The following is a 14,905-nucleotide window of genomic DNA, read 5'->3' on the forward strand; positions in this document are numbered from 1 at the left end:
TTGCGAACACGCAGACGCAATTGTTGTGTGTTCTAATTCATAAATTTTAAGCCGTAAACCCGTTTCCCGACCTCGCCTACACGTCACTCAGTGAGTTCGGCCTATAAAACCATGGTGCAAATGGCCAAACAGCATCAGTCATCCGACAGTTAAACCAACAAACAAACCAAACATCTCAACATGAAGGTAAAAACCAATAGCAAAACATTATAAATATTTTTATGAAATTAATTAAATTGTCTTCCTTCATCTAGTTCCTTATCTGCTTGACCCTTTGCATTGCTGCTGCCCAGGCTGGTTTCCTGGCTGCGCCAGTAACAACTTATGCCGCTGCTCCCGCCTATGCTGCAGCTACCTACAGCGCTCCAGTGACCACCTATGCCGCTGGTGTACCAACAACCTACTCTGCTTATGCTGCCCCAGCTGCCTACTCAACCTATGCTGCTGCTGCTCCAGCTTTCGCACCATCCGTGTACAGCGCCGCTCCAGCCTACACTGCTCCATTGACTTATGCTGCTCCTGCCTACACTGCTCCAGTGGCCACTTATGCTGCTCCAGCTGTCGTCAGCCCCTTCTTGAAAAAGAAGTAAATACTGTCGATTTTTTGTACGAAAAAGAATACACGATCCTTATCCATCTGACAAATGAATAAACTTTCTTCAAACTTTAAACTTCAAACATGAATTTCTTGAAATTATATTTGACTCAAATCTCTCAATAGTTGAATATTAGGAAAAGCGATCTGTCCTCTCAAGGGGTTTTTAGCCAGTGATACTTCAAGACTCATTAAAGAAAGAGTTTGCATTATTGAACCCAATAAAACGTTCAATCTGAAAGTGTTTTAAGTTTTTTAAACTCACAACTTAAATTGATCAAAATCTGTAGTTTTTTACGTTACATGCTTGCCAGACAAAAGACAATTTACATTTACAAATGTATTTTATTTCATAATTATATTTGTTGTAATTTCTAAGGACTATTTGGACAAAATTTTTTATGATTGCATACAAAATAAACACATTAAATTTATTTTCAATGGAGATTGTGGCTCAAGTAAATGGGATTCGGTGAGTCGACATCCTCAAAATGAAAATCCTCTTCATCATCATTAGCTTCATTCCAACGTACAGTGCGTTCACTACTGTTGTGTCTGCTGATAGAATTCGATTTGGAGTTTGGGTTGGCGAAGGGAAAGAAAGGGGGGGAGTAAGTTCAGAATATATAGACTTTGTCGCTGTGAACACATAAGAATTGTGTGGTATCGATTGGTTACGATTCGATTAAATGAAAATAATAACAATATAAAGCCAAAAACATAGAAGCAAAAAATTTAAACCAACAATCAAAAATCAAAAACGCATTCATAAAAAAAATCATATATACATGTATGTATATACATATAAATATATATATATATATATATATATATGTATTTAGCACTTAATAACGTTGGTAGAACCTGTTCAAGCCGGCCGCTGGTGGAGGCGGTGGCGGAGGAGCGTTGCGTGGCGGTGTCCGACGTGCCCTGGGGGTAATGAAAAAGGAAATATATACATACATACATCTATAGTCGCAACCTGATAAATCAGTTAGACTTACGCCGCAACATCGGCATCTAGATGTCCGCCAGTACCATAGGTTTCACTCTCATCCAAATCAAACTCGTCGGTACCAGTTCGTTGGCTAAAATAAAACATGCGATAAGCATATATCACTGTATAATTAAATTGGATTCTTCATGGTTGAGATGCAAATGGCAAGACTCGGGAAACTAGTCTTCGAAAGGAACCAAAAACTCACAGTCGTTGACTCCTTTTGTTCACAATATCCTGTACGGCTCGAGCGGTTAGGGACACTTTACTCCTCAAACGCATCGGCGTTCGAGGCATGGGCACAGCAGCCGGTATATCGGGGTTTACCTTTAATACGGGCGTTACAGGACGACGAATAATTTCACCTCTTTCCGTATTGGTACTACGACTTTGAGAAAAGACCCATATCTGAGAGACAGATATCCAGAAAGAAGGTACTATCTTTAAACACTTACGACTTTTGTTTAGTACGAAGATTGGATTGATTCTCTGCCGGGGCCTGCCAATGTCGTGCCGTAGGCTCTGGACTAACTGATTGGCTGACTGAGTTATTCTGGGTACGCCACCCACTATCCTGCTCATTATAGGGGGCCTGGTCATCTTGAAAATCATATTCCTCAGTTCCCTGCTTGCGACTGTGACACAAAATAGAAGCTATTGAAAGGGAGACGAAACTTATTGATAGGATTGGGCCTTGTCTAAACTTACAGCGGTGGCTTGTATTTATTACGAGATTGCCAAATGTTGAGAACCTTTCTAGACTGACTCTCACGTTCGCGTTCATTGGAGTTGGCTCTACTTGGGCCACTGGATGAATTACCACCCCAATTGTCATCCATAGGTTCGTTGCGCCTTTTGTCCAAAATATGAGATGAGTTGAAATGAGCTTCCTAAATGCGTCGAACTACATGATCATTTTTGGGCTACTCACAGCTGTTGCTGGCGGCTGCGACTACGCACAGGTGTTCCAATGTTGGTCATTTCCCTGCCGCGACTTAGCTCACGCTCTCGACTACGTTCACGCACACGCTCACGCTCCGGCTCTTGTCGCCTCTGCTCCTGTTGTGGTTCGTGGTGCTGTCGCGATAGTGTAGAGTCTTCATCAGCTAAGTCCAGAGTCTCTTCTGTGGCAGTGCGTCGGCTAAAATGAAGGATTCTTGTTAAACTTGCTCTTGAGATGATCCCATTTTCTTACAGTGGTGGCCTTGGCTTTGATCTAACCGTGCTGCTTGTGCTGCGATCTCGTGATGCGCTGCTCTTGCTCTTGCTCTTCGCGCTGCTTGTGCTGCGCTGCTTCTTACGGCCTCGACCACTCTCCTGATCCCTTTCACGGTCACGACTTTGGTCTGACCTACGATGCCTCTTACGCGATTCGGCCTCTTGCATGACATTTAAACGCGTTTGTATGGTAATCAGATTCAGACCAATCGGGGTGCCAATGGCCCAAAGCAAGAGTGTTAAAAATATGCAGAATGTCAGCCCATTGATAAAGTCCACCATATTGCGACATAAGAATGTGCGACTAGCATCAAAAGTATCATAGAAGGGACGACACTTGGTGGTTGTATCACCCAGTTGTGATTCCATAGTGGCGCGACTACTGGTCAGATAGGCTTTGAGGCTGCAAAAACGAGGGATTAAAAGGTGAAAAGTAAATGTACTTCGTTTCAAAGAGTTTAAAATAAATGAGTGTCGTGGTTTATTTAATTTTATGATAAACCTTCATTTAAAAACTCTTAATCTTAATTTACGAACTTATCATTCTTGAGAAAAGTAATTGTATTTACACCTTCCAACTGGTTTGTAATTCCAAAGTGGTTTCTATGAGTTTGTAAGTCTCAATAAAAAGGCAATGTGTAAATGTCTTTAAGCTTAGATTATTAACCCGTTTCCTAAGTCTTTTCAACAAATGCCCTAATTTCTCTATAATTTATTGTTTTGCATGTCGGATTTCACTTTAAAAAGCGTTTTGTCATTTGACCAAGTGAATGTTTTGCAAACAAATTGGACCAACTTTTACATTCTCGTTGACTTGGCTATTTCATTTCCATATTCTAGAGTTGATAGAAACTTTTCTTCAGACGCAAAAAATGCAATCATGACACTTGGTCCAACGTAATCAAACGATTACAACTTTCAATTATCTGATAAAACAGGAAAATTGTGTCCACCCCCTGTCCCAAGTCCCTGTGCTTGTTTGCTAGTTGTTGCTGCTGCTGTTTGTTTGAGTTGTTTGCCTGAGTTGTTTGTTGGTTTATTTGCCTGGGCACACGCACGAGGAGAAAGAGCCACACAGTAAGGCTAACAATGCAAACACTTTGCAATTAACTTTGCCCAATGATGCAGTGCAGAGTGGGGGGAGTGTCCTGAGAGGTGCTGTGGTCCACTTACCGCTCTGTGTAGGCACGCGTCATATTGTGACATATCTCACCAGCCTTGTTCTCCAGATACCCCTGAATGCTCTTCAAATGGTTAAGTGTCTGATTGACTTGCTTGGCCCAGGGATCCCTTTGCAATTCTAATGCCGTCAAATGATAAAGTATTTCATTCTGTAAATTCTCCAATGGCTGTAATATGGATGCCTGTAAACGTTTTGAACGACTCCCCAGGGTGGTCATGCGCGACGATGTTGCGACATCTTGGATCTACAGAGGGAGAGAGAGCGAGAGGCACGTTTGATGAAAATTGACATATTTTTGTTGGTTTGGTTTGCTTCCTGCTGCTCCTAATCACCTGTAAGGCCACCCGTTGCATTTGATCAATGAATGTAGCCAAATCCTTTTCGGGTGTAGGTGCACCCACACTACTACGATATGTTGTTAAATTGAATGTCGATGTTTGCAGCATATTCTCCAAGATATTCTGTATAGATTGGGTCAGTGAGAGCATGGTACGTTCGGATACGGATATGGCATCGATGGCAGTTGAAACTTTTGGAAATTGTTTCAAATCGGCTATTTTCGTGGTATTAACGAATGCATCCAATTGAAAGACATTGTACGATGCTTGATTTTGTTCGCAGCCTCTAAGGTTCGTTATGTGAATGTATTTAAGTGGGTGTGTGCGGGTTTAGGTGTGGGTGTGGTTGTAGATGGCCGAGGGTTGGTTGCAAAAGTTGTCAAAGAGAAATGTCAGAAAATTTGTTGGCTAAAAACAAAATCTACCATTCAAACGCACACACACACTCGAACTATCTATCATCTGTAAGCTTACATGCAGTGGGAGGAGAAGCAGGACAAGCACATGGGTCGTTCGGTGACTGGTCATGCATATGCAGCACACAGACCTCATCCACAGACCTTCACCCCTCTCTCTCTCTCTCTGGGCCTTGTGCATTTTGTATCTGTGCAGATAATTGGAATCGTGCTTAAAATTTGCGGTTACAAGTACTCTATGTATGGAACCAGTTGTAAAGGGTGGGGGGAAAGGGACGATTGGTGCATTGGTTCTTTGCATAAAATTGAGTGCCATGTGGCTAGCAAATTTCATTGGGCTTTCAAAACTTTGTGGTACGATACGAAACACTGACACATTCTCCACTTTTCCATGTGGTTGGGATAAAGGAGGGCACAGTTCAAAATAGTGACAAATTCAGTTCCATGCTTCAATGCAAGGAATTTGAAGGAAAAGTGTACAAAAAAATGACTACAAATTGGCTTATATAATAAAACACTTAAGTGGGGGCTAATAATAATCATTTGCTTCTATTGCTCCAAGGGGCATATCGAAATTACAGGCACGTACAGTATCAAGGTAATTGGATAACAAAATTCGTTGGAACTTTGGTCGAGAAAGGGCAGGTGACTTGTGTGTGTGTCCATTGTTAGCTACATGTATTTAGATACATATATTTACCTGAGAGCTTTGCCCAAACTAACATTGACCACAGAGCGATTAACGCCAGCCGGACGGAGTAGCTCACCAATGATTCCAGTTTGTGGTTCCCGTTCGTATACATAGCCCGGTTTATCGAAAAGCTTACCCAACATATCATAGTTGCTTTCACCATAGAGTGATCGGCAAAGGAATACTTCCGTATTGCCACCAATAGCCAAGGATATTATACCATAGACGGTTAGACAAATGCTGGCCAGGCATATAATCATTACGGCCACGAAAAAGACTACTCCCGACTTGGTATTTGATTCGCAGAGAAAGCAACAATACGACATAAGCATAAAGAGTATCACCCAGACTATGACCAAACCGGCTATCCAACCAATGCTCCAATATGCGTCGGCCCAATCCTTGAGATCATTGTACAAGGGCTGCAGATTTGGCCAAGTTCGCTCTAGACGTTGGAGTAGAGCATTTATAGTCGAAGTCAACAATTGGGCATTGGCTGTTGTTCGATGCCTTATGCTGGCCAATTGTTCCAGTGTATCTAAAAAAGAGATAGACATAGTCAAATTGAGTGAGAAGCTGCTGTTGAAAGTGTTTTGGGCAATTCAATTAGCCAACCCAGAACAGGTGACAGTAATTAATATTGTGTCGAAACTTGTTTGCCATCCACTATGTTTCGCTTTAATACGGAATTCGACACATTTCAGGTGAGTGTGTCTATGTGTATGAGTGTGCTATTGATTGAACTGTACATTTAAATTGACGCTATAATCGAGTTTGGTGTTGGCTTGGCTTATGCCCAACATTGTTGCTATTCGATTTGGTTAATAGATTTATAGCACTGTTGTTTCAAGCAGACACCGACAGACAGCTTGCAAGCCAAACAAATTGTCATCTCTATTGAGTTTAAAATCCTTTAAAATTAGATTTTAGTTTACTCTTGAATTGATGCATTTAGAGCGTCAAAGATTCGATATAAAGCAACGGAATTGGCAAACAATAAGCTTCGACAATTGGTATAAAAACGTAGTTTTAATCTATATTTTATAATTGAATTTGAAATGGAAAATGAATAAGCTTAAAATCTCCACGTTTAACTAATTACTACATAGGTTAAAAAGTGGAAATTTAAGTGCTGTATCCAAAATTGTTATTAGTCTCGTACTTCCGGTTGTTGGTTTATTTCAAACTTACAGTTTCGCTCATATGCCGTGTCATGTTTAACTTGCTGCGGGAAATTGCTGAAAATGGAACGTGACACGCCAACTTCCGATGTCAGATTTTTGACAGTTGCACCAAATTCAATTTCACCCAAGTAGCGCATACGAAAGATGCTCTGGTCCTCTTGCAGCTGACAAATCGTCGACGTTGTCGTCGCAGAGTGGCACAGGAAATAGGATATGCCATAACACAAAGGGAGATGGAAAGAAATAAGGGCGAAAATTAAATACATAAGGCAAAAGGAATCAAATGAAAACATCCAGCAATATATTTCTAGTCCTGCTCCTCTTGACCAGAGAGAGAAAGATAGAAAGTAAAGAAGACTTACCGTCTTGAGGGCATCGACGACCCCATTCTCTTCGAAACTGCGTATACGCAGTGTATCGCAAAGCGGACGATCCCGGTAAGTGCATTGGCGCTGTAGCACGGATAACTGTATTTGCAGCTCCTCCATGCGTGCCGCTGCCTCCTGCGAGAGCTTCAGAGCACGGCCGACTGTTTCCTGAAGCATGAGCACGCGATAGATGAGCTCCGCGTTGGCTAACCGAACGACAGGAAAAGAGAGAGAGAGAGGGAAGGGGCGGACCCAAAAGAATACCCATGAAAATATTATTATAACAGAACATGGATACCAAATTGCACATTGTAGCTAGTAGTGCAAATATAAGTAAGTTGGAAGCTGTCATCTTGACATTTGTCCTTTGCTCCTCCTCCTGTTGCATTTATTGTTGTCTTTGGTCGTGTATTTCGTATTTGTTGAAAGGAGCCGCTGCTCTAATGCAATTGAATGCCACAAAATGCAAACAATCGTGTTCTTCGTCTTGATTGAGAGTTTCTATTCTACGATTCATAATATCACCACAATAAATTGTATCCACTTTCTATTAACTTTATCACCAAAGTTTTCAAACACTTGAAATGTTTTTCTTTATAGGAAGCAGGAATAAAATATTGAAAGTTGTTGTGTTCCTGCGGTTGAGGCCCGAATCGCACAACCCGAGCCTTTGACGTATACATTTTTTGCTATCCTTATTTTTAATTTTTGTAATGCGTTGCTGTTTGGTTTATGGAAAGGTACCTTTGTTCAACATCCTTTTAGCGAGTATTGCTTGCTTTAGATATCATAATAAAAGATATTTACTTTTAAAGAAAAGCATTGACAAAATGGTTTATGTTATTGTAAGATTTTCGCAAGTACTCTTAAGTAGAGAATTATTATCTTTTTTTGTCTATTTGATATTTGAACTATTTCAACCATTGTTGTCGGGGAACTTTGATTATGTAACGTTGGGTGCAGCGTGCGGTTCTACAGAGACGGCCTTTGCTTTTCTCTGACTTGCCCCTACATTGCTTGACCATGTTCTCAAATGTATAGGCCCGATTTTTTTGTTCCATTCAGTTTTTTTTCTCCCTCCGTCAATGCAACCACAATGTGGACAATGAGGAATTTGGGTCAAGTCCGTAGCGAACACGCAGCATTTGGTCAAGTAAAGCCAAGCTAGCACTTAACCAATGAATACTACTCACCCAGGCTGAGTGTTGTCAATGAATCATATGCTAGCTCGAGGCCAGTGTGTGCAGATATTTCCGCTTGAATTGGTTCGCCAAGGAGAACATCTACGTCTGTGAAAAGAATGCAGCAAATTGAGGGCACACATGTATACAAGCTATAGAAAGATAGAGGAAAATGGCAAGGAGAACGGGGGAGTTGCAATAACTCCAAATGCAATGCATCAACTTTTAGCATAATATATGAATCGAAGACTGAATAAAGTTGGCAAGAGAAAAAAACAAAACTTTATTTCGAACCTTCCAAATCTTTGACGACTCTTTCCACGGAAACATGAAAGCCATTATCCAGTTTGTGTTTGATTTGTAAATGGGTATCCTTCAGAAAGACCTCCACATCATGAACAGCCGATTTGACCATCTCGGGTGACATTTCAATGCCTGCGGATAGTCGACTGTTGGCATAAAATATGCTAAAGTCGCTCAACCTGCAAACAGCCATGAAAGTGGAAAAGTTTTTTACTCCTTACTTTCTCGTCACTTTACATTGCGCACTTACGTGAGCAAGACAAAGATTATCCATAGTGTGACCAAGCCGGCACTTTTACGGCACTGAAGATTCTCTTCCAGTGACTCATCGCGTATGTGTACAGGTGCATTACGTATTTGATCGATTTCATCTTGGGTGGAGCGACGACTGCAGCACCAGGCACAGGTGGCAATAAGGGGAACCAGAGCCAAAATGGCAAAGATGCTCATTAGGGCTAAGAAACCCGATTCAATTTTAATAGCCTAATGCAGAGATAGATGGAGACAGGGACTAGGATTAATAGTTGGAAGGAGAAAACACTTTCATCCTCACTTACATTGGAAGCAAAGTCTATGAGACTGACATTATTGTGTAGCACATCCCGCATGGATTCTGAAATTGATAAATTGATTGAACTTTAAGACACACTTCATGTTGTTCAGATTCTATATTAACCGAAATTTTGACTTAAAACAAAGATAGTTTAGAGTTTCCCTCTAAAAAAGTTGGTAAGAGTTATTTAACTTTCAAACGGGTTCACCATCAGACTGCGTTTGTTCTCCGTCTACATCTTCACATAAATGTTGAATGATCAATACATTTCGCAGATCAGCCTGACCCAAAGTACGAGGGTCTGTTTCATCCAATTGTTGACGTGGAAATGCTGTGATCAGTATGAAACGTTGACTCGAATAATGAGGTCGTGCTAGGCGTATATAACGATAGATATCCCCTATGATATGAGTAAGATTGAAGCGTGCTGCTACACGGCTGCCATCAGCTAGTCTCAATTGAATCACTGTCATTGGTAGCTTTTCATTAAAGTGCAAACAGCTTTCGGCCCGCTGTTCGGGTGTCAAATTGGCAGTTGGAATTGACTGAGAGGTGGTGGCTGGTTCTACACGTGGGGATGGACTGCCCAAAAGGCGTCCGGAACCCATAAACTGTTTACGTGAAAGGTGACGAAAACGTTCGTTTGTATGATCCTGTACACTTAGCTCCACACGATGACCAAACTGTAGGGGAGACAGAAAAGTTAGAAGTTTAACTAGGTGAAAAGACTAAAGGTCTGTGTACCTCTTGCATCTCATGGGGATAGTCACCACGTAACACCGCGCGCAAAAAACGCTCATTTTCTGGTACTTCATAGGGTCGCAGCGAACCATCATCGAGGGAAAAACCTTCGGACCATAGATGTAGCACCACAATTGTATGTTCCGTTTCAGTTTGCAGCTCCGAATCTTCGGAATCGCTGCGTGCTGGCGGTGGATTAATGGGATGGGCACTGCCTAAGCGTACTCCCGTTCCCCAGGCTCGTATACTACGATCACTGTCATTGGTGGTTAGAGCTGGCGTGGAGTTCTCTATACTCACACGTTTGGGACCTCCAATTTGATGACCCGAACTTTCCGAGGCTCCAGCAAAATATCCTTCATCTTTATCGGCAGCATTTCGATTAGTATGTTGACTTATCAGAGAATGTAGGGACTGCGGATCTGGCAAACTGGCGGTATCCTCTTTAGTTGGATTATTATTTCGTCCATCTTTATCGGATTCATATTTGAAACTAGCCTGGTCGAGTACCCAACCATTTGCCGTAAGATATTGACGGGCAATGTCCTCCCTAACGCCATGTTTCTTCATAAATGTGTCCACCTTCTGCTCATTGGACATTTGTGGTGGATTGGAGGTGACCGGGTCGTCAGGTTCCACTGATTTCCGTCCGAGTTGTTGACCAATTTTGTATAATTTATCAAATAAACATTGTGAGTGTTCTTGATGTGTGTATGTATGAACGATGTATCTAAGGCCTCTCAGAATTCATTGGATAACCAGGGGGAGTGTTTCCAAAGGGGGGATTGTTGCTAACCCATTAAAAATGTCTACCTCACATTCATTACTTACCCAGCGGCATCTCCTCGGGCGTGATAAGCGATAAAAATTCACTAACGTAGGTGAATATAAATGGCCCCGGAGAAATGTCCATGCCTGGTATGCTGTATGTAAAAAATGTTGCTGGCGTTGTTGAGGCTGTTGTTGTTGCTATGCCTGATGTTGTTGGGGCCGACGCTGTTGTTGCGACGCTTGCCATCGCCATGGCCATGGCTGATGACGAGGACATAATTGTTGTTGCGTCTGGCGGTGGCAGTGTTAGATTACGCTGGTCCATCTTCTGGGCCGGACTAGACCTTCTTCTCCTCCCTTTCTCCTCGATGTCTTTTTTAGTTCCCTATTTTCCCTTTTCCGTTCCTTTTGCGGCTGTGTACTGTGAATGAATGAACGTTAGGAATAACCACCAATGGACGGCCAGATAGAGAAAGGGGCTGGTAGGGAGGAACAACCTACAAAGGAATGCTTTTTCTATCATGTTTAGAATGAGAAGTGGGAGCACTGTGACAGACACCATTGTTGTGAAATATTTTTGGTATTTTATGTTCCAATTATGCATTCATATGAATGTGTGAGTGTGTGTGTGTGTGTGTGTCTATGTGAGTATGCCAATGTAACCCCCATATGGCATCGTTACAAAATTCGCATCAATTACATATGCTATATGTTTATATGGGATAAAAATTAATAAAATCCTAGAGATGAATTTTGTGCGAAAGTCTTAAAGCTCTTTTAAAATCTATTTTAGCTTTTAGTGACTACAAATCGACACTTGACTGAATTTTGTTCATATTCTATTAGAAAAACACTTAGGTACCATCTAAGAATTCAATTTATATGTCAGATGTTGTATGCCCTGTTGAATCAGATATGGTGTTTGAAAGGGATACACATTTGATTAGAAAGCTTATAAACTATAGTTTACAAATCTAATATTTACATAAATGATAAAAAACAACAAATAACCAAGTAAATCTATTTTCAATGCATCCAAATGTTTTCTCCGTATTTAATTTTCAAAAATTGCCATTTAGTCCACCTGAATACACTTCAGTTTCATTCGGCAAATAAAAATTGCTGTTTCTTCACCATTTTCATCGCCATTCTGTATTTTTTATTGCCCAGGGGGCTAGTTGGGTCTAATATGTTTGAGCGTTGTTGCCTTGAATTGAGTTTTGTAGTCGTTAATTCTATTAATTTCATGTTCAATTTATTTTCAGTCCCGTTTTCGCGCAAAACACAAAAAAAAAAAAAAAGAAAATGTGTTTCTTAACCCCTTCTTGCCACCCAACATTCATGGGTAATGACTTTCCCAGACTGCAAAAAAGAGGGAAAAAACATTTTGTGCTTTCATTTATTTGCTTTCGCATAGCATTCGTATTTCTCACTTATCTTCTTTTTCTCCCCTAGGTCTCCCTCTTTTAGGTGCAGTGACTTTTTAGGGTGTGAAGGAGGGGGTGTAAGGAGGGCCTGGTGGAAGCCTCTCAAGTTTTTCTACTCCTCTGCTATTTGCTCATGCCTTTCAACTCATTTGTTCGTTAGTTAGTTAGTTTTCCTTGACTATATCGTCAATACTACCAACTAATTGCAATGCTCTGGGATTTGCAACACACTGGGACAGAATTAGACCAAACCAATACGAGTAAAACTTAAATAGTCTTGAGCCGGAAAGTGGGTCATTAAAATTCGATACCCCATTGAATCGGGGGGTGGCTGTTGAGAAGAAGAGGCTCTTGGACGATTCAAGGCGCGCTTGAATTGAGCCCTTTTGAAGGCAACTTGATACGATTGCGACAAGCCTAGAGTGTGTTTTTGCTGAAAGCCAAAGGCAAACACACACACACTCTCTCTTTTACTCCCACACTTGTGGTGAGGGACATATTAGTGTTTAAGCCGTTCTATGATAACTAACCGGCAAAGGTGACAAAGTTCAAAGCATGAGTTCACAAATTCTATGCACACCCATTACACACTTACATGCAAATAAACTGGAATAAATGGGAACACAATATTAAACTTTAGACACTACACCCTATTAAGCTTTAAATGGAATTGTTTTTATGATTCTAAATCAACATAAAGCCTTAAAATTGGCGATATTTACGGCGGGTTTTGTATTAAACGGATAATCACATATTAAACTGAATTAATTACTATAATTTATGTATTAGAAAGTATATAAACAATGTACACAAATTTAGTTTCTTAAAAAGTGCTAGAGAACCGTATGTAGAAAAAATGGATTTTACATTCTTATGATTTTCGGGTATTGACATAAACAAAAGTCGTCATAATCCACATTATAGTTTTGTCCCATTTCCATGATTTTCATAACTTTCATCTAACTTTTTCGCACATCTGACAACCATTTCCGTTCACAGCGATTACGTTGATTCAGCGCTCTAATTTTCACCGATGCATAGAATCGTCTACTAATTAATAAATTGCATGGTGAATGAAGTTTACTAACTCTAAGTACATGTGATTATATGAACATATAATAGACATACAGACGCACCTCGTTGGATTGCCGTTTCCAATTAATTAATAGATGTTGGTGGTTCGGTGGGTCGTTGTGTTTCCAGGGTCTCTTTCTGTCTCACACCCTCTGCTGTCTGTTATGGCTAAGTGTGGTTGGGTTTTATTTAGTTTCCACAAAAATTTGCATTGCAACTTCAATGTTTAATAAAATCGCATTTATTATTGAAATGCCTTCAATTTGATATGTTGATCTTTGCTATGTATATTAAAATTTCCCGGACCACATGCCATTCGATTTGTGTGTGTTTATTTTCGACACTAGTTTCGACAAATCGATTACAAATCAATCTCTTTCTCTCACTCTCGCTTTTGTTGGCATTTTAACTGCATTTTTGGATAATTAACTGTTTACTGTTTCGTTTTTCTGCTTAGTTTAGCTTTTATTAATTAGTTAGCGCTTGTTTTTATTTATTTTAGGTAACAAGTTAAATTATTAAAGATAAAATTTGGTCCTGCAAAAAATGCAAGTCGCAGACACTAATGAAAATGGAAACGTTTTGCAATTGTAAGTGCCGCCAGAAGACTGATTTCTATTATTTTAGTTTTCGCACAAATAATCGGTAAAGAAAACTTAGAAATTTTTCTGTTTTTCCATTTTCCCATATTGTGGTGGTAGAGGTGAAAATTGTAATGGCGGGAAAAGCTAAAACACACACACACACGTATGTAGGTGGAAAACCTGGAATTCCAATTGCATTTAATGTGGCCTCATCTCGTGCTTGCTATCTCCTTCACTCCAGTGTCTCCATTTAAAGTGTGTGGAGCTTATGGAGCTGTTGGCCATTGTTCGTGGTGGTAATATAGCTCATAAGTAAGAACAAGTGGCAATTTTTTGGTAGTTTTTCTTTTCTTCTCTTGAGCTTTGCATAAAGTATGGAAGTAGACTTTGTTTTAAAGTTCAGCATTCAACGCCAAAGCCAGACAAAGTTTTTCTTAACACCACTCACTAGCAACAACGACGAACAGCGTGCATTCAGTCAAAAGTGGCTCATGGCGGGTGGTAGGAATAAGGAGCCGAGGATGTCTCCTTCATACATACACATATTGTCACAGCGGGTGTCTACACACACACACACGCACACACACTCAGACACTTTTAGAGGACGATGACTAGGACGCGTTGCCTTAGCGTATGCAATGCTTTTTCATGGCTAAAATTCAATTTCATTTTGATTTATGCATTTTATGTTTGAGAATTTTTGTTAAGGTAGCCCTGGAGGCAATGATTTAAAAACTTTAAGTCTGTAAAATTGCATGCAATGGCAATGTGTGAAGGTGATGGAGAATGCAAAACATTTTTCGGTTGCATTTTATCTATGACAAGCGCCGGAGCAACTGTCATTTGGCATTGTGCATTGACATTGACTTCTTTTGCCATCTCTGGCTCTTTGTATCACATATTCCCTTCTGTGCTGTAGTCCTTTCTACATTTGTAGTCCTTTGTTATGCATGGGGGAAATGCTTTCACTTATGTATCTGCAATGGACATGAAATATGCACCCACTGACTGAACTGATGGATGGATAGGTAAAACGAAATCCCTTAAGTATGCGAGGTATGACTTGAAATATTCAACATATTCATATGTGCACATACACTAAAGTTGAGTCAAACTGCGCACTTCACAGGGATTCACTTACTTCTTTGATCCCTGCTCATTTGGCAACTTTCTGACACTTTACTCAATTGCTAACTGATTTAGTCACATATTATAGTCATGTTCTGCCCTATTGTTTTATTTTCCTATTCACGAAATTAGTGGGTGGTTTAAGTAACTTTG

At 40.4% G+C, this 14,905-nt stretch overlaps 3 protein-coding genes across 8 annotated transcripts; 1 reads left to right on the plus strand and 2 right to left on the minus strand.

Moving 5' to 3' along the window:
- The first annotated feature begins 46 nt into the window (after positions 1-46).
- On the plus strand, positions 47-671 carry LOC137576089 (cuticle protein 16.5). Its single transcript, XM_068288967.1, has 2 exons — positions 47-186; positions 255-671. Exons 1-2 carry the CDS (start codon positions 181-183, stop codon positions 588-590), a joined length of 342 nt encoding a protein of 113 aa, XP_068145068.1. The 5' UTR covers positions 47-180; the 3' UTR covers positions 591-671.
- Positions 672-920: 249 nt separating this feature from the next.
- Positions 921-13,641, minus strand: prom (prominin). 5 transcript variants are annotated; one of them, XM_068289945.1, is made up of 19 exons: positions 13,103-13,641; positions 10,600-10,960; positions 9,032-9,087; positions 8,725-8,957; positions 8,466-8,653; positions 8,184-8,279; positions 6,985-7,196; positions 6,630-6,786; positions 5,448-5,976; positions 4,326-4,617; positions 3,984-4,237; positions 2,788-3,213; positions 2,524-2,733; positions 2,301-2,444; positions 2,048-2,227; positions 1,801-1,980; positions 1,600-1,683; positions 1,460-1,525; positions 921-1,150 (listed from the first exon to the last, which is right to left on the minus strand). In XM_068289945.1, the coding sequence occupies exons 2-19, from the start codon at positions 10,862-10,864 to the stop codon at positions 1,033-1,035; spliced, it is 3,690 nt and encodes a 1,229-aa protein (XP_068146046.1). In that variant the 5' UTR covers positions 10,865-10,960; positions 13,103-13,641; the 3' UTR covers positions 921-1,032. The 5 variants fall into 5 exon arrangements, with proteins under 5 accessions (XP_068146046.1, XP_068146045.1, XP_068146048.1 ...); XM_068289944.1 differs by having other exon boundaries at positions 921-1,153; XM_068289947.1 differs by having other exon boundaries at positions 921-1,234.
- Positions 9,124-10,516, minus strand: LOC137576699 (NSFL1 cofactor p47). Of its 2 annotated transcripts, none has more exons than XM_068289950.1 (2): positions 9,772-10,512; positions 9,124-9,710 (listed from the first exon to the last, which is right to left on the minus strand). In XM_068289950.1, the coding sequence occupies exons 1-2, from the start codon at positions 10,366-10,368 to the stop codon at positions 9,222-9,224; spliced, it is 1,086 nt and encodes a 361-aa protein (XP_068146051.1). In that variant the 5' UTR covers positions 10,369-10,512; the 3' UTR covers positions 9,124-9,221. The 2 variants fall into 2 exon arrangements, with proteins under 2 accessions (XP_068146051.1, XP_068146052.1); XM_068289951.1 differs by having other exon boundaries at positions 9,572-9,710; positions 9,798-10,516.
- Positions 13,642-14,905: the final 1,264 nt, after the last annotated feature.

Source organism: Drosophila tropicalis, unplaced genomic scaffold, assembly GCF_018151085.1.
Source record: "Drosophila tropicalis isolate 14030-0801.00 unplaced genomic scaffold, ASM1815108v1 contig_593, whole genome shotgun sequence".
In the NCBI taxonomy this organism is placed as follows: domain Eukaryota; kingdom Metazoa; phylum Arthropoda; class Insecta; order Diptera; family Drosophilidae; genus Drosophila; species Drosophila tropicalis.